General features: G+C 34.4%; 5 protein-coding genes across 5 annotated transcripts; 3 read left to right on the top strand and 2 right to left on the bottom strand.

Moving 5' to 3' along the window:
* Positions 1 to 2,128: 2,128 nt before the first annotated feature.
* L201_006349 (uncharacterized protein) lies at positions 2,129 to 4,559 on the top strand (the record flags this gene model as incomplete). Its single annotated transcript, XM_066222070.1, has 8 exons — positions 2,129 to 2,382; positions 2,467 to 2,785; positions 2,854 to 2,928; positions 2,994 to 3,151; positions 3,208 to 3,534; positions 3,603 to 3,756; positions 3,939 to 4,203; positions 4,462 to 4,559. The coding sequence occupies 8 exons, from the start codon at positions 2,129 to 2,131 to the stop codon at positions 4,557 to 4,559; spliced, it is 1,650 nt and encodes a 549-aa protein (XP_066078167.1).
* A 731-nt stretch (positions 4,560 to 5,290) lies between these two features.
* Positions 5,291 to 7,559, bottom strand: L201_006348 (uncharacterized protein; the record flags this gene model as incomplete). Its single annotated transcript, XM_066222069.1, has 9 exons — positions 5,291 to 5,401; positions 5,551 to 5,640; positions 5,753 to 6,049; positions 6,210 to 6,329; positions 6,573 to 6,672; positions 6,736 to 6,847; positions 6,921 to 6,983; positions 7,172 to 7,187; positions 7,284 to 7,559. The coding sequence occupies 9 exons, from the start codon at positions 7,557 to 7,559 to the stop codon at positions 5,291 to 5,293; spliced, it is 1,185 nt and encodes a 394-aa protein (XP_066078166.1).
* A 1,793-nt stretch (positions 7,560 to 9,352) lies between these two features.
* Positions 9,353 to 10,351, bottom strand: L201_006347 (uncharacterized protein; the record flags this gene model as incomplete). Its single annotated transcript, XM_066222068.1, has 3 exons — positions 9,353 to 9,513; positions 9,603 to 9,889; positions 9,972 to 10,351. The coding sequence occupies 3 exons, from the start codon at positions 10,349 to 10,351 to the stop codon at positions 9,353 to 9,355; spliced, it is 828 nt and encodes a 275-aa protein (XP_066078165.1).
* Positions 10,352 to 10,988: 637 nt separating this feature from the next.
* Positions 10,989 to 13,034, top strand: L201_006346 (uncharacterized protein; the record flags this gene model as incomplete). Its single annotated transcript, XM_066222067.1, has 8 exons — positions 10,989 to 11,466; positions 11,578 to 11,624; positions 11,687 to 11,715; positions 11,781 to 11,812; positions 11,892 to 12,101; positions 12,210 to 12,251; positions 12,344 to 12,762; positions 12,873 to 13,034. The coding sequence occupies 8 exons, from the start codon at positions 10,989 to 10,991 to the stop codon at positions 13,032 to 13,034; spliced, it is 1,419 nt and encodes a 472-aa protein (XP_066078164.1).
* Positions 13,035 to 13,660: 626 nt separating this feature from the next.
* Positions 13,661 to 18,211, top strand: L201_006345 (uncharacterized protein; the record flags this gene model as incomplete). Its single annotated transcript, XM_066222066.1, has 12 exons — positions 13,661 to 13,964; positions 14,074 to 14,159; positions 14,234 to 14,365; positions 14,440 to 15,053; positions 15,164 to 15,366; positions 15,437 to 15,685; positions 15,759 to 16,336; positions 16,414 to 16,482; positions 16,545 to 17,284; positions 17,368 to 17,596; positions 17,665 to 18,042; positions 18,158 to 18,211. The coding sequence occupies 12 exons, from the start codon at positions 13,661 to 13,663 to the stop codon at positions 18,209 to 18,211; spliced, it is 3,636 nt and encodes a 1,211-aa protein (XP_066078163.1).
* Between the last annotated feature and the right edge of the window lie 44 nt (positions 18,212 to 18,255).

Here is an 18,255-nt window from a genome sequence, read left to right as displayed (position 1 = left end):
CTTCTTCTCAGAACGCCATATTTTTTACTTTTTCAATTAACTTTTCTCTCTTCAAATCAGTCTAGTCACGATGTCCAACGACAACAAATCCAGTGGATTGTTTTCATCGACCTAGGGACAACAGCCGAAGAAGAAAATGAAACACGAATGCAGTTAGTTAAATTAAAGCAGATTTGAAGTAGTTTCTCATGGTAAGAAAACAAGAAACAAGATCATTCGAATTGCACATTTGTTGTTTTAGCAAACAATGATGAGAAATACGGTGATGATAGGATTATCGATTTTGATAATTTCGGAGATGCTGAAACATACTCTAAATCCCAAACTGGTAGTCAAGTTTGCAACTCTAGTCAAGAAGTATCCGATTGTATAGGGTCTACCATGGATAGATTTATCAGATCAGGACGAGAGAGATGTCAACGTCAACACCAAAAAGATTCTCAACACTCATCCTAACAAGGTGATACCTCCGAAGAAACCCATGTTGGTAGTTGGGTCATGGGATCATGAAGAGAAGCGATAAATGCAACTTCAATGCCTCAAAATACTGCTGCTTCTTCTGATAAGAGTCAATCATAAATCCTACATCGTCCATTTAATTGAAGACCTTGATATAGATTTGTTCAGTGTATTTTGATAAATATCGCAAAATGTAATTGATGTGACATTTGATGAATTGCATTTATATACGATCTATCTTATTTTGTGCCAAGTTAGTATCCTCGAAACCAAGAGACGGAATTAAACACCTCTACAACTGAGCATCCTAACTTTACGTACAAAGTACACCTTATAGAGGTGTTCGGTATAATTTGTGAACGGTGGATCATGGTACCGAGAAATGCGGGTTCTAATTTTCTGATCTGCTTCTTCACATGCTTACTCATACATACCATTGGAAGGGTATTTCCTTTGATTCTGTTGTACTGACTTTGTCCACAATGATTCAATCAGACCAATACAAGTAGATCCGTCTTTCGATCAGCTCGAATGATATAATCAAGATACTTTGACTGGCTGTTCAACTTGATCTGTTAATGAAGTAACCGAACATTTTCATGCTAGTATACTTATTAGTATGATGTTTTTCCTATCAGATTACACGTTCAAGGTTTTTATGGATTCCATATAAGCGGAATAATGATTAATAATTAGCGAAGCGACGATTGTTTGATTGGCTCAAGGTCAACATGCATGGAAATGTTTAATAACCGGCGATTAGTATCTATAATATGAGAACGCCATATTCTATCGGGTTTAACCTTTTTTTTGATCAGAATTGTTTTGCCCACGTAATGATTAAATCAAGCATAGACAAGCTAGTGATCAAGTAGTACTAGTGTGTAGTGTGGGTTCACGTATGTACTGAGTAGGTAGGGTAAAGTGTTATGTGTATCCCAGGTTTCATCATCAAAAATAAAAGTGGAGGTCCCGTAGGGTTAATTCTGGGCTAGCCTATTATGTCCTGCGGTATAGTAGTACAAACAGGTAGATGTGAGAAAACGATAGTAAGATTGTAACCGACCCTGTTCAATTTCCCTTTCCCTGGCCGACAAAGCAGCTAATCCACATACATACATACATACATACACGGTTATTAAACATTCACCAATAAGCTGATTTCACAAGCAGTTATGGTGAAGTAAAAGGAACAATGGGGTTATATTTCTGAATTTGACGGTTATCGGTCCGGTATAATGATGTTACCGAGTTTGAGTACTTTACATACCTTTTTACCTCATGTCCGACTAAAACATTCAAAATGGTATATCATTCCCCCTTCATATAACCCCCCTGCCCCCCATTGTTCAACTTGGTTTTACTTTATTCCATAATACTTGCATAATCCTTTTTAATCTGTTCACCTGACCTATTCAATTCTTTTCATTGCTTCTACCATCATCAACAAGAATTAGATAGATTACATACTACCGTTTATTCTGAACAGACACTTGACTCTATCTTCTTACCGACAAGGCTACGACTTTGTTCGCTTTTAATTGTTTTATCGAATTTAACCTTGATAACCGGGGTTTGACATTTAGACAATTAGAGAAACTATAGACGAATAGAATATATAAACGCCTACCTACCTACCTACCTGCCCACTTTTCTTTCTTTTTTCACAATGATCGCTCCATCTCGTGCTTCAGTTTTATTAAGAACTGCTCCTCGTTCAATTAAACTTCAATCAGCTATAGCTACACCTTCTTCATCATATATTAGAAACAGATCAATAAGATTCTTCAACTCAATGTCTGATCCAACTTTCACCCACGAGTTCAATCACTCTGCCTTTAAAGGTAAAGTTGAAGTTCCAACTGGTATTTTCATTAATGGTAAATGGTCAAAATCAGTTGATAAAAATGCTAAAACCATTGAGTGAGTTTCATAATATACTTCTTGATTTGCTCCGTCTATATCCTCATCTCATATAACTAACCGATTCTATCTTACCACTTTTAGTGTATACAACCCATCAACAGGTGAAGTACTTGTATCAATTCCAGAAGGTACAGAAGCAGATGTAAACGAGGCTGTTAAACATGCTCAGACAGCTTTCCAAAAAGTTTGGGGTTTACACACACCTGGTTTCAAGAGAGGTGAAATTTTAATTAAAATTGCTGAATTAATGGAAAGAGATGCAGATATCTTAGCCTCAATCGAAGCTTTAGATAACGGTAAAACATTCTCAGCAGCAAAAGGTTTCGATGTTACTGAAGCTGCTAGAACATTCAGATACTATGGTGGTTGGGCTGATAAAATTCACGGTAAAGTCATTGAAGTGAGTTTGATGCTTTCCTATATACATACTTTCATCATTGTTGAGCTGACGCGATCACTTCATCATAGACTACCGAAGCTAAATTAACATACACAAGACATGAACCAGTCGGTGTTTGTGGTCAAATTATCCCATGGAACTTCGTAAGTGGTTCTTTTATGCCAATCTGGATGAGATCTTCCACTAACGTTGCTACTTCCAACGATAGCCTCTCTTGATGTTTGCATGGAAAATTGCTCCTGCTCTCGCTGCCGGTAACACCGTCGTCATCAAACCATCCGAACTTACGCCATTAACCGCCATGTACATGACCAGACTTTTCGAGGAAGCTGGTGTACCAGCCGGTGTCATCAACGTTGTCGTTGGGTAAGTCATTGCCTGAACATCTACCAAAAAAATCTCAGCTAATATCCCCATGACAGTTACGGTAACACCGTCGGTTCATCCCTCGCTTCTCACCCAGACGTCGACAAGGTCGCTTTCACCGGTTCAACCGCTGTCGGTAGAATCGTAATGGAAGAAGCTTCAAAATCCAACATCAAGAAAGTCACTCTTGAATTAGGTGGTAAAGGTTCAAACATTATTTTCGAAGATGCCAACTTTGATGAAGCCGTCAAATATGCTGCTCAAGGTATCTTCTTCAACCACGGTCAAACATGTTGTGCTGGTTCAAGAATTTACGTACAAAAGTCAATTCACGACAAATTCGTCAACGCCTTCAAAGCTGCTACTGCTAAACTCAAGGTCGGGTGAGTCAATAATGATTACAGAAATTCTTGTCCATGATGACACGGGCTGACTTGGAAATCCTTCCCAGTGACCCATTCGAACCATCCGTCTACCAAGGTCCTCAGGTATCTCAATTACAATTTGATCGAATTATGAAATACGTTGAAAGTGGTAAACAAGAAGGTGCTTCAATTATCACTGGTGGTAAGAGATCCGGTAACGCCGGTTACTTCATTGAACCGGTAAGTGACATTCCATCCTTTACCGGGACTGCCTGTTCTCCCCAATAGGAACGGGATACAAGGACAAGATACCCTATCACATTGTCTTTTTCACATCGATTACAAAGCCTTTTAATATTGTTCAGGATTGTTTGTGAATAAACATGATCAAAACAAGGCTAATTCAATCATGATTCGCTTAGACCGTATTCGGTGACGTAAAACCAGATATGAAGATTGTCCGAGAAGAAATCTTTGGACCTGTCGTTGTCGTATCACCATTCGAAACTGAAGAAGAAGTAATTGAGTCCGCCAACGATTCAATCTATGGTCTAGCTTCAGCTGTATTCACTCAAGATGTCTCAAGAGCCACTCGAGTCGCAGCTAATCTCAAGGCTGGTACTGTATGGGTTAACTGTTACAACGAATTACACCCACAAATTCCATTCGGTGGTTTCAAACAATCTGGTGAGTATGCCTTTCAAATCTTTTTCATCGCTATCTCCCCTACCGCCATCATGCATTCGTCTCCATTCATCGCCTCTACCACTCTTGACCTACCCTGCTCCGCGATACGCCATCTGCATCATCCGATCAGTTTGACCGGACCGCTTGGCGTGAGAAGACATTTGAGGGTTTTGGGCTTTTCCCTTACAGATCTTCACTCATCTTGTTTGTTCATTTATCTGCGTCATTTGTCGCTAACCATGTCATTGTTCATTATAGGTCTCGGTCGAGAATTAGGTGAATACGCTTTAGAAAACTACACTGAAATTAAAGCTGTACATATCAATGTCAGTGGTAAATGCGGTATCCCAGTATAAGCATATCACTTCAAATAAAAAAAGAATGAAGGCAAGAATAGGTGTTTTTCTTTTACATTCTTGTAGCTTCAATTTCTCAGGTCTGAGCGATTTGCATGTCGTTTATGCCCTTTTGTAGTTTATTATTACTCTTCAGGCTTTCCAGGCTCTTTTTCGTAGGTGATTTTAGGATCAATCAGTAGTAAAGAAGTTTTTCCATATCAAAAATGAATTTTATGCCAAAAAAGAAAAGACGTTATTTCAAATCTGGCCATCTTTCTGTATTGCTTCTTCTTGCTTGAATTCGCAACATCGATTGACAATATTTAAGAGTTGGTGTCTATGCTTTTACCATTCCACTTATTATTTTGTGAGAAGTAAATGGTAAATGATATACCGTAACATGACTTGTATTCAATCTAGATATATATATTCGTACTGAAATTACGAAAAGAAAAGAGAGAATCATTATTATCATTAATTATTAATTAAAAGATTGAAAAGGAATTAACAAAAGAACAAAAAGTCATTATCATTATCATTAAAAGAAGGAGTGAGACCCCCAAACCCCCGAAAAACAAAGAGGTAAAAGAGGGAAAATGTGGAAAAAAATTGTCCATTAGAGTGAAAATGATGGAATCTGATACTTTATACTTATTATGATAATATCAATTTATCAATATCAATAAATTCAATTGATTGGTCGTAAAAAATTAAAGTAGACTAAAACTTGAAAAACTATATATTTGAAGTTAAGCTGAATCTGAAGGTTTAACAATGTTCATTGATATCACTGGAACTTGTATATCAAATGTACCACCCTCTCTTACTAGGTATTCAGTTTCTTCTTTTGCTGCTCGTGCCTGTATTAAACGTATCAATAATGCAAACAAGTCAGTTTTATTCTTGTTTCAAATCGCAAATACAGTATATTAAGACGTTTGCCGATATCTAGATACTTTATGTCTCTTTGGGGTTTAAAGAATAGCAGTAATAAGATATTTCGACTTACATATTGAAACCAGTAATTCTTTGGATACAAATAAGGTAAAATGACTGACTGTAAAGTAGGTTTCAAAGCTTTAACTCTATCCGTTTCAATCTATATAAAGTTTTTGAAAGAAGTTATTAATCAATCACTAAATTAGCATACTTTTGCTTGGAATCGTGCAATTTATTGCGAATAGCGAATATAGATAGACAAATTCACTTACATCAAGTTTAATTTTTCTCCATAATCCAGGTTTATCACTAATAATTGATTTAATACCCCATTTCACACATTGTTTCATTTCTTCACAACTATTTACAGTCCAACAACAAATTTTTTTATTTTCTTTTTTAGCTTGATTTAAAAATGATTGACCTTTTGATGAAGCTAAAACTTCATACATTATTGAAAATCCATGACAATTTTTCCAAAAGTATTTTGAACATTGTTCAATTGACATTGATATTGCGTAACGAGGTAAATAAGGTAATATTTCACATGCTGGTGAAATGAATTTTGGCTAAAAGAAAAGAAAATGAAAATGAAAATGAAAATGTATATTATATCAGCTTAAGCTATTAATTTCAACAGAAAGCAAAAAAGAATAGGACAAATTGAACATCGGACAAGTTGCAATGTAGACTTAGGGAAAAAGCTAGATCTTAGATCTTCAAACTCACATGCCAAATACCTAATATCAATCTAGGTGCTAATTTAGTTTCCCATCCGGGATAACTTTGAACGACATCTTTCATCAAACTGAATAGTTTAGTTGGGTCATTTTCGACTTTACAATCGATCTATTGAATAAACAGATAGGTCCGAGTGGTGGACCCAAAAAGATTAGCTGTGCTTTCTGAACATGAAAAAGCTGGGAAGAAGCGTTATTGTAGCCGCGATGTCAAGATAAGGACAAGGACGAAAAGGCTAGAAACATGTTAATGGGAAAAGTTTTTGTATGTGTGGGTATAGCTACCATAGCTGGAGAGGCATGGTAGCTGGAATGAAAAGGGAAAAGAAGTAGGACAAGTAAGGATACTGACATTCAACTTTACATTCATATTTTCAGGTTGTAATAGGATTTCCAAAACCTCTGTGAATTTCGGAATTGGTTGATGAGGTGCTTCTTTAGTTCGAACGTGTCTGTCAAAGATATTCAGGATACATGAGATAACATGTAAAATCTGAATGAGACTGTCAACTCACTCCAAGACACCATCCCAAGGTTGTTTATGAATCAAACCTTCACCATCGGTTGTTCTATGTAATTCGGGATCATGAAATAGCACAAGAACATTATCGGCAGTGATGTGAATATCTATACGAGTATGGGTTTTATAAGTACAATTTCATGTAAGTGGGTAGGATGAAGATCAATTAGGTCCACTTACCGGTTTCAATACCGTCAGCTCCTGCTTTACAGGCTTCTATGAACGACGCTTTGGTGTTTTCGGCTGTCAGGTTCAAGAAGAGGAATGTTGAATGCCGGACAGATTAAGAACGAAGCACAGAGGTTTCGATAAAATGTGATAAAAGGAGATGTCAAAGGATAAAAGAAGATGGAGCGGGATAAAGGATGTACAAATAATAGTAAAGTCAGCTAAACTTCCTTAATTTTTGGTTATGCACGAAGAAAGCTTACGGAAACTAGCTGAAGCCTATCATGTTATCATGTATGTATATATATTAGTGAATGACCTTTAAATGTTGAAAAGGTATTGGCAGTTTGTGACAATGATGAACTGATAACTCACACCTCTATGACCCCAACATTCAGGTATCTGCCATTCATCAGCTGCTTTAGATGATGCTGATCCTAAGCCTAAGCCAAGTTTATCAAAAGGATTTTCAAGTTCGAATTCAGATACAGCAGGAGATTGTAAGACTGTTGAAAATGCTGGTGAAGGTCCAATTGAATTTGAAGGTGATAATACCGGTGTAGGTAATGTTGATTCAGGTCTTGATATATTAATATCATTATTACCTTTTATTTGAGGTTTATATTGTAGTTGTTGATTTGGTTGCGTCATTATGATTCAAATAAAATAGAGTGTCCAACCGTAGGTAAGATGGATTGATGTCAAGAAACGTTGAAATTAAAGAAAGAAAAAGACAACTAATGTCTAAATGTTTCTCTTATATACCTCTGTGCTTGACCAGAAATGTTCGTTATATCTTGAGTCGATAAACTATTATGAACGGTTGTACATACGAAACAACCAAAATATTCGATGAAAGGACGTTATTTGAGAAACGTGCGTCGGTCGGTGAATCAAAAGAAATAGCTTTGAAGAAGACGCGATATAGCAGCACGAATACTTGCGTTTGAAAGCTGCGTTTCAAAGTAAAAATGAAAGTAAAAGGATCTATGTATCTATCTAAATTTATATGCTTCTTTCTACTGTGGCAAAAGATCAATGTTGTTGTTACTGTTGATGTTGTTGTTGTTACTGTTTTGAATTGATTTTGAATAGGAGAAACCGGATCAATCGGAGGATGATACCGATATTATAAAGTAATTTTGGGGTATAAGAAGGCTTGTTTTTTGATGGTTATGTATGTATAGTTTGGTAGATCACAAGATTGGAATGAATGAGTTAGTACAGAAATGATCACGAGGAGAATGAAGAAAGAAAGAAATGATCTATATTTATCTATATTCACAATAATGGCTGAAAAAAGAGAAAAAGAAACAACTATTAAACCGGAAAAGCTTATCTTCGCATCAAACGTTCTTTCCAGAGATTAACACCCAAAAAAAAAAGTTGATAACGAAATGCAAAAACGGCAATCACTGGAATCATCATCATAGTTAAATGTGGAGTGAGAGTCTGTCTATTCAGGGTAGATCAAGCGATAAACATATCAAGTTACGTATTCTGTATTACAGCATTTTGTTGGTATATATGTAACCATCATGTTGAAAGCTTAAAAAAGTTATACAAAACGCGTTGTCGTTTCGTTGTCGTTTTGTATGTACGGTATCCTTACCGCAGTGAAAAGTACTTCATAAACGCTGGACGAGAACTGTAAGGTTATAATTCAACTTTATTGAGTATTGAGAGTTGTTTGCGATCATGATCAAAAGCTAAATGTCACTCACGATTGAACATTATTGATAGGACCTTTCTAAAAGGTAAATCCCCTTTCCCTTACTCGGGAGGGATACATGCTTGTCGAACATCTAATACAATGTGCTCGAGTACAGTGGTACATTTTGGTATTGATCTCATTCATTTGGTACATATCATATATCGGATGATTGGACTGAATTGCATATGACAGCATTTGACAGCACAATTGCCTGTATCAAGTCACACGTACAGGTCATTGCAACCTATACGCGCGTACGTGTAATTTCATAGAATCAGTGTACAGTGTACAGTGTATATAGTTTATAGTGTACAGTGTATAGTGTGTAGTGTGTAGTGTACAGTGTACAGTGTATAGTGTAGTTGTATAGTGTATAGTGTATAGTGTATAGTGTGTAGTGTACAGTGTACAGTGTATAGTGTAGTTGTATACATGTAGCGAGCAAAGTTTGACTGTATACAAGTTAGAACAAGGTTACCTTTATTCTTTATTCAAAGTGATGAGTGACTGAATGTAAAGTAAATCAAACTCTTCTCAGGTCGTAACATTAACACAATACATACAAATAATTGATATGGTAATTTTGAGTTATCATTTTATGATAGAATAAAAATACAACATGATCCACATCCCCTATCCTATGAGATTACATCAGTCGATACTATTAACATAGCTCTTATATAGTAGCTAAGAATGGGGCAAGTAAAAAGTAAAAAAAGCAAATATTACTTCAAGCTACATTAGCAAGTGGAGGAGGAGGCATTGATAATTTTTCTTTTTCTTTTTTAGTTAATTCTTCAACTTTTTCTTTTGCCTTTCCTTTGACTTTATCATCATCGGTTGATTTGACTGCAGTATTAACAGGTTTCTTCTTTTTCTTAAGTAACATAGCTAATATAATGTATAAAGTGATAAGTCAGCTTTGAAAAATTCTATTCCAACATGCAATAAAATAAAACCCAAAATGAACGATGACATACCTTTTGATACGGCATTTCTAACATTTTCATTAATTTCTCTACTTTGTTCTAAAAATTTATTATCTTCAAATTTATGTTTTTTCGAAGCTAATTCTTCTAAATTCAATTCATCAATATCGTTTTTCCTTTTACTACTTGATCCTTCTCCTTCTCCTTGATTTTCTGATATTAAAGTATTATCCTGAGGTGATATACCTAATTTACGTTCTAATGATTCTAATTTTGATTTTTCTTCTGCTAGTAATTTTGCTTTTAATGTTGGTTCTGATTCAAGTAATTCTGCTTGCCTATTTATATTATGATAATTTAATCAATCAGTTCAAATTCTTCCCTTTGAATATGCTCAAGTTTTCTTTAGTCATTACTCACCTCTGCGCCTCTTTAATTGTACCTAATCTTCTACCACTCAAATCTCTACATGAATCCATATTTGTTGCTTTACCTGAAGACATTCTACCACCTGCTGCTCTCAATTGTGATCCAAAACCACCTTTACCACCTAATAATCTAACACATACTTGTAATTCTACTGGATATGATGAATCACTCTCATGACGTAAATCAGATATCAATGTTGTAGGTGATAGAGGTTTTCCAGATGATCTTGTTCTTAAATATACATTCTCATTGGATAGTAAATCATGACTTGAAGATAACAAGTCAGATATCGTAGTTTCCTCTTCTGAATTTACATGAATGGTTTCAAGTGGTAATGGAGACGGAAGTCGAAGGTGGACCGTTTGAATCATTTTGATCGGTTCAAACTTGATTCACTTGATAAGAATATATTAGGCTGTGTTGTGATTTGAGGTGAAGGAGACCTGAACTTTCAGAGCCGTTTTCGCTATTTAAACTTGATGAGGTTAGTGATTATATAGATGAGAACAAACATAAAGCTATTTCAAGTCAACCTATTCAACCTTGTCTCATGAATAAGTTAGGTGGCAACGACGGCCACTGTAACTGAGTAACCAAAATAAACAATATGAAACCGAATGTGGCAATTTGACTGTCTTCTTGTCGTCGTGGCAGTTGTGATAGTGGTTGTGTGGTTGTGTGATCAGGGTAATAATAATAAAGGACTATGCCCGGTGGTCTTTTATCTCTTGCACATAATATAACTTGTGATTTATTCGAGAATAGAGAATAAGCGCTTTCATATGAGTTATCTATAGACAATAACGATAGATCAAGAATAGTCTATGATCAAAACTCGTCAAATCTCAGCTATAATCAGGAAAAGGAATTTTCAGCATCATAAAAGCATAGACTAAAAGGATCAATCAAAAAAGTTCAACAGTGAATCAACGATTTTTGTAACAAAACAGGCGCTATCATTTTCAATATACTTTAGAACAACCTTATAATCGTGGTAAATGAACAATAATGGAAGTAAATAAAGAAGAAGCAATAAGATGTTTAACTATATCAAATAAATATAGACAACAATCAAATTTAAATTCAGCGTTAAAATTTGCTAAAAAATCAATTTCATTATATTCTACAATTGAAGGTGAATCTTTAGTTATTGAAATTCAAAGAGAAATTGAATCTGGTGGTTCAAGTTCAACACCTGCTTCAACTAATAATAGTAGTAGTACGAGTACTGGAACTTCAACTCCAACGGCAACAGCAGGATTAGATAATAACAACAATGGTAAAGCAAAAACAACTGCAACTGGTGTAGAAGAACATATAACTTCAGCACATTCTAGACCTGGACATAGTAGTTCAACTAAAAAAGATCCAAATACTGGTACGAGTACAGGTACAGCACCTAAAAAAAGTTATACGGCAAAACAAATTGAAGTTGTTAAAAGAGTTAAATCATGTAAACATCATCAATATTATGAGATTTTATCTGGTACGTTTTAATAATACGTTCTTACTTTATCAGCTATACCTTGAAAGGTAATTTGAATTGAAAGTATATATCAGTTAGCTAATGTATGGAATTGTATTGAACTTTTTATAGTGGAAAAGAGCTGTACAGAGAATGATGTAAAGAAAGCTTATAAGAAGGTATGTTTGGAATGCACATATACGTGTTTGGTATAGCTAATTGTGGTTTGACATGATAACAGTTAGCACTAGCGTTACATCCAGATAAAAAGTAAGTTTGACTTTTCTGCATATGATAAAAAGTAGACAGATTAAGCTAATTCTTTAATCCGATAGTAATGCACCAGGAGCAGATGAAGCATTCAAGAGTAAGTCAACATCGTATATACCTCTTTAAAAGTATCATGATCACATCATGTACTGATAATGTCATTCGTTGTTCTACAGTGGTATCAAAAGCATTTCAAGTATTATCAGATCCAAATTTAAAAGCAGCCTTTGATTCGAATCCATCGTATGATCCAACACAACGGAATCCTGGAATGGGTGGTGGTGGAGGAGGAGGAGGTGGTGGTGGTATGAGAGGATTCGGTGGTGGTGGTCCAGGAATGTATCAAAGTGAAATTAATCCTGAAGATTTGTTCAATATGTTCTTTGGTAAGTTTTTCGACTTCAGATAGTCACTCATAAATACCAATATAAGATATATCGTATTCCTATAAATTTACTAACTTCCTGTGGTTTTCTGTTCAACAATAACAACAGGTGGAGGTGGATTTGGTGGTTCTCCATTCGGACAAGGGAATGGTGAGTTTTTAACTTTTTCTATTTCGTGAAGAAGGTATCCAGATATCTTGACCAATCAAACTTGTATGATTGTTTGTTTCCCTTTTGTTTAGTATTCACATTCGGTGGACCAGGTGGATTTCAAGCGCATTATGGAGGAAGACCAGCACGAAGGCCAACAACGCAAGGTGTTCAGCAAGGTGGTGAAGCAAGTCCATTAGTATCATTATTACCAATTATAATATTATTTTTATTCGCTTTAATATCTATAATACCATCTTTATTTACTTCAGGTGGTATACCAGATCCAACATATGGATTTGAAAAATCAACCAAATTGAATATGGGAAGGGAAACATCAAATTGGAAAATACCATATTATGTTAATTTACAAGAATTTGAAAATTCTCAAATATTTAAAAATATACCAGAAAATAGAAAAAATAAACCTAATGAAGCTTTATATTCAACTAAATTAAGATCATTCGAAAGAGGTATAGAAAATACTTATGCAAGAAGATTACAAAATGATGTGAGTTTTTCTATTTTGTGTTTGTGTGATACTCTATTTACCTTAAAAAACACATCTGTTCCCGAGGTATATTTATCCACTAATATTCATTTCTTGTTCTCCTCAAACAGTGCCAATACTTTTTAGATGTAAAACAACAACGTATAAATGAAAATTCTGGATTTTTCGGTATAGGTGCAAATACAGAAAAATTACAAGAAATTAGACAAATGAAATCACCTGCATGTGAACAATTGAGAAAATGGGGTTTAATTAATCAAGGTGCTTGGTAGTTGAAAATGTATTTACGAAAATAAGATGAGAAGATCGAGTAAATAAATATATCAATCGTATAATCCATTTCTTTATAAAAAGGCAATTAAACTCTCCATCTAGTTCCGGGTTTATTGGAGGAGAATATAGATATTCAATGTTCATTCAAAATATACATCTATAGATTACATTTGAGAGATCATACATAGAACCTGTTCAGATTGTAATATTGTAAAAACCAATAAAATAGCATTTGTCTTTTATGCATAGTTCTGCTTCATCCCATCTCTATTTTGATTGCTATGATTGCATTAAACACAATCTATTATCAGGCTCACTTTATAGGTTATGTATGCCACGTGTTACCTGACCTCCACTTATAAAAAGTTTGATAATCAGGGACATAAAGTTGGGAAAAATGAAAATGTTTTGATACCATGGTGAACGGGAAAGTTGAAAAGGTTTTTATATCCTTTCTATGCAATTTCCGTATGAATGGATTAAAACATAACTTTACAGTAAACACATCTCGACCTACATTGTCTCCTCATATCAGTCAAATATACATTTGTAGAAAGAGAGAGAGATAGAGAGAGAGGTTGATTATAAAAATAAATACAGAAGACAAAATACGTTTAGGGCAAAAATGGTTGCAGCTTTTGATCCTTTATCACCTTCACAAGCATCTAGTTCAAAAGATAAATCAACTTTTGGTACTTTAACAAGAGAAAGACAATTTAGACATCCACCAAATTCACAAAGTGATGTACCAGCTTTAGATGAATTAGTTGAACCACATATAAAATCTTTTAATTCTTTAATTGATGATGAAGGTGAAAAAGGTTTATTACAATTAGGTATTGAAGATATTGGTGAAAAAGTTGTTTTTGATCAAAAACCTTTTGAAGATCAAAATGGTAAACTTAATGGATTTGGAACTAAAATATCTTGTACGTTATCCTTTCCCATCTTTTGATTAATCATGAAATGATGATGTTATATGCAAGAAGTATTTTCAATCTAACTTATTTCATCATAATATCCATCCTCAACCCACAGACCGTATAGATAGAGTAGCTTTATCGAAACCTTTAGTTCCAGAAAAGGATAAGTTAGCAATTGAAAGACGTATCTTCCCTACAGAGGTTAGCATCCTATCCTTCTTCATGCATTCAACCGGTCTAAAGTAATTTTAGCTGATCAGTCATCCAATAATCAGGCTCGAGAACGTCTGACCACATATAGATCTAGATTAACTGTCAATATAAGATGGACAGTAACTGGACCCAACGGAGTTTCGAGAGAACATGAAGAGATCAAAGAATGTGGTTTGTTACCTGTTATGACAAGGGTAAGTTTTTCCTGTGTGACTTGAGATCATTATCTAAGTGGTACAGATAATAATTTGTGATATCAACCCTTCAGTCAATACGATGTAATTTACAAGGCTTATCGGCTGAAGAATTAATCGCACATGGTGAAGAATCAACATCATTTGGTGGATATTTCATTGTAAATGGTAATGAAAAAATCATTAGATATTTAATTTTACCTAGAAGACATCATCCATTAAATTTATATAGACCATCATTTGCTAAAAGAGGTGTATCATATACACCATATGGATGTCAAATTAGATGTGTTAGACCAGATCAATCAGCATGTACAAATACAATACATTATTTATCAAATGGTGGATCAACATTAAGATTTGCATGGAGAAAAGTTGAATATATGATACCATTAATGTTAATTTTAAAAGCATTAGTTAATGCATCAGATAAAGAAATTTTTGAAGGTTTAATTCAAGGTGAATATGATAATACATTTTTGACAGATAGAGTTGAATTATTATTAAGAGGTCAAAAAACTTGGAATCTTCAAACTGGTGAACAATGTTTAGATTATTTAGGTGAAAAATTTAGAGTCGTTTTAGGTTGTCCAGATGATTGGAATAATATTCAAGTTGGTTCTTATTTATTATCAAAAGTCGTTTTAGTTCATTTACCAAATCCAAGAGATAAATTTAGAATGTTAATGTAAGTTTCCATAGCTTAGCTTAGCTTAGCCTAGCCTAACAAATTTATCACTGTCTCTATTACTCATAACATAATACTGACTTACTACCACACTCTACCTATACCTACAGCTTTATGCTTCGAAAACTTTACTCATTAGTATCAGGTGCTTCATGTGCAGATAATCCTGATTCTCCACAACATCATGAAGTTCTTTTACCTGGTTTCTTATATGGTATGATTATAAAAGAAAGATTTGATGATTGTTTAAACGCTGTTAAACTTCAAATTCAACAAGATTCGAGACAGGGTAAAGCGCAAAGTTTCTCAAACCGTGAGTTTACTTTTACACCTTGTTCAGCTCATACGAATTGTTGTCTGATATCCCGTGTTTTACTGTATAGCCAAATACTTTACTGGAGTACTTGCCAAGACAAATTGGGATATAGGAGCCAAACTTTCATATTTCCTCGCTACAGGAAATCTTGTTTCACCAACTGGTTTAGATCTTCAACAAACATCAGGTTATACTATCGTAGCTGAAAAACTGAACTTTTACCGTTATTTGAGTCATTTTAGATGTATACATCGTGGTGCTTTCTTTGCTGAATTGAAGACTACCGACGTTAGAAAGCTTAGACCTGAATCATGGGGTGAGTAGTGGACTCTGTCAAGGATATTTAGTTGATAGAATTAAGGGCTGACCTCCTCTTTCAACTTTAACAGGTTTCTTATGCCCTGTACATACACCTGACGGATCACCTTGTGGATTATTGAATCATCTATCACATACATGTAAAATAGTTACCAAACAAATCGATACAAGTCATATAACAACATTATTATCTGCACATGGAATGACACAAATATTTGCTTCTTCTATAGATGGTAGAAGAATGGTTTGTATACAATTAGATGGTAGAGTTATTGGATATGCTTCACCTTCAAAATCATTAGAATTAGCTAAATTATTAAGAAAATTAAAAACTGAAAATTCAACCAAAATTCCATCTTTAGATATTGAAATTGGTTATGTACCTGTAACTAAAGGTGGACAATATCCTGGATTATATTTATTTTCATCAAGATCAAGAATGATGAGACCAGTTATTTATTTAGAAAATGGTAAATTAGATCATTTAGGTACATTTGAACAAGTTTATATGGATGTTGCAATAACAAAACAAGAAATTGAAAATGGTGTAACGACTCATTTAGAATTAGATCCAACTTCAATGTTATCTGTCATTGCTAATTTAACTCCTTTCTCTGATTTCAATCAAAGTCCAAGAAATATGTATCAAGTGAGTTTTCACTTGAACTGATTTGTCTTTCTTTTATATGTTTCGACTAACCAAGATCTACTCGTTTACGTCAACAGTGTCAGATGGGTAAACAATCCATGGGTACACCTTCTACTGCGCTCAACAAACGAACCGACAACAAGATGGTGAGTATCTTAGATGGAATGTTTAGCTGGGCAACTGGTACTGATTGTTTGGGTTGATTTAGTATCGATTACAATCTGGTCAAACACCTGTTGTACGACCTGCATTACACAACAAATACGGTTTCGACAATTTCCCTAATGGTATGAATGCTATCGTCGCTGTTATTTCATATACAGGTTATGATATGGAAGATGCGATGATTTTAAATAAATCAGCACATGAAAGAGGATTTGGATATGGAACAGTATACAAATCAGATATATTTGATTTAAAAGATTCTATAGGAGCCAATAGAAAATCTACAAAACCGACATTACATTTTGGATTAGGTCGTGATATAAAAGAAGATCATTCATCTCATGAATTTTTAAGTATTGATGGATTACCTAAAATTGGAACAAGAGTTAAATCAGGAGATCCATTAGCAGGATATATAGATGATCAAACTGGGAAAACTAAATTTCATAAATATAAAGGTGATGAAACTGCTTTTATTGATGAAGTTAGATTATTAGGTTCAGATTCAGGTGATTCAGAATTACAAAAGATTCATATTAAATTAAGAATTCCAAGATCTCCTGTGATTGGTGATAAATTTTCATCAAGACATGGTCAAAAAGGTGTTTGTTCACAAAAATTCCCAACTATCGATATGCCATTCAGTGAATCTGGTATGCAACCTGATGTCATTATCAATCCACACGCTTTCCCTTCAAGAATGACTATTGGTATGTTCGTAGAATCTTTAGCTGGAAAAGCTGGTGCTTTACATGGTATTTGTCAAGATGCTACACCTTTCAAGTGAGTAATAGAGTTCTCCCATCTTTAGTTATGCAAGCGAACTTGCTCACCTAACATCTTTTTCTTCGTATTCAAATTTATAGATTCTCCGACTCAGATAGACCGGTAGATTACTTTGGTGAACAATTGAAAGCTGCAGGATATAATTATTACGGAAACGAACCTATGTATTCAGGTATAACAGGTGAAGAATTCCATGCGGATATTTATTTAGGTTTAGTCTATTATCAAAGATTAAGACATATGGTTAATGATAAATTCCAAGTTAGAACTACAGGTCCAGTTGATCCATTAACTAGACAACCTGTTAAGGTGGGTTGAAGATGGTGTATTTAAGAAATTCACCAAACTGACTTTTTCTGACTGTTTTTGTTTTGTAGGGTCGAAAAAGAGCAGGTGGTATTAGATTTGGTGAAATGGAACGTGATGCTTTAATTGCACATGGAACTTCATTCTTATTACAAGATAGATTAATGAATTGTTCAGATTATTCAACTGCATGGATATGTAGATCATGTGGATCATTAACTTCATTAGGATTTGAACAACAACAAACAAATTCTGGTGAAGGTATGAAAGAATATTGTAGAATTTGTGATTCTCATTTATCATCATCAACATCAGAAAAAGATAATACTATAGATATTAAACAAGAAAATGGAAATACAGGAAAAGTTGGTGTAAATATGACAACTAAAGATGGTTCATTAAGAAAAGGTAAAATGGACGTTATTGCTGTGCCATACGTTTTCAAATATGTAAGTTTTCATTATTTTTCCATTATCTCGATCTGATTTTATATCTTGATCATTCATGATATTTGTTTCATACTGTGCGAAGCTAATCTCTGGTTTATTTCATTTCTCAATCTAGTTATGCGCTGAAATGGCTTGTATGGGTATAAGATTAAATGTTACGGTAACATAGATAAGATTGAAGGGAGATGATAGGTGAAAGGTGAAAAGGGTTCC

Source organism: Kwoniella dendrophila, chromosome 8 (genome assembly GCF_036810415.1).
Source record: "Kwoniella dendrophila CBS 6074 chromosome 8, complete sequence".
In the NCBI taxonomy this organism is placed as follows: domain Eukaryota; kingdom Fungi; phylum Basidiomycota; class Tremellomycetes; order Tremellales; family Cryptococcaceae; genus Kwoniella; species Kwoniella dendrophila.
Note: the sequence above shows the minus strand (reverse complement) of the source record. Positions and strands in the feature narration are given on the sequence as shown.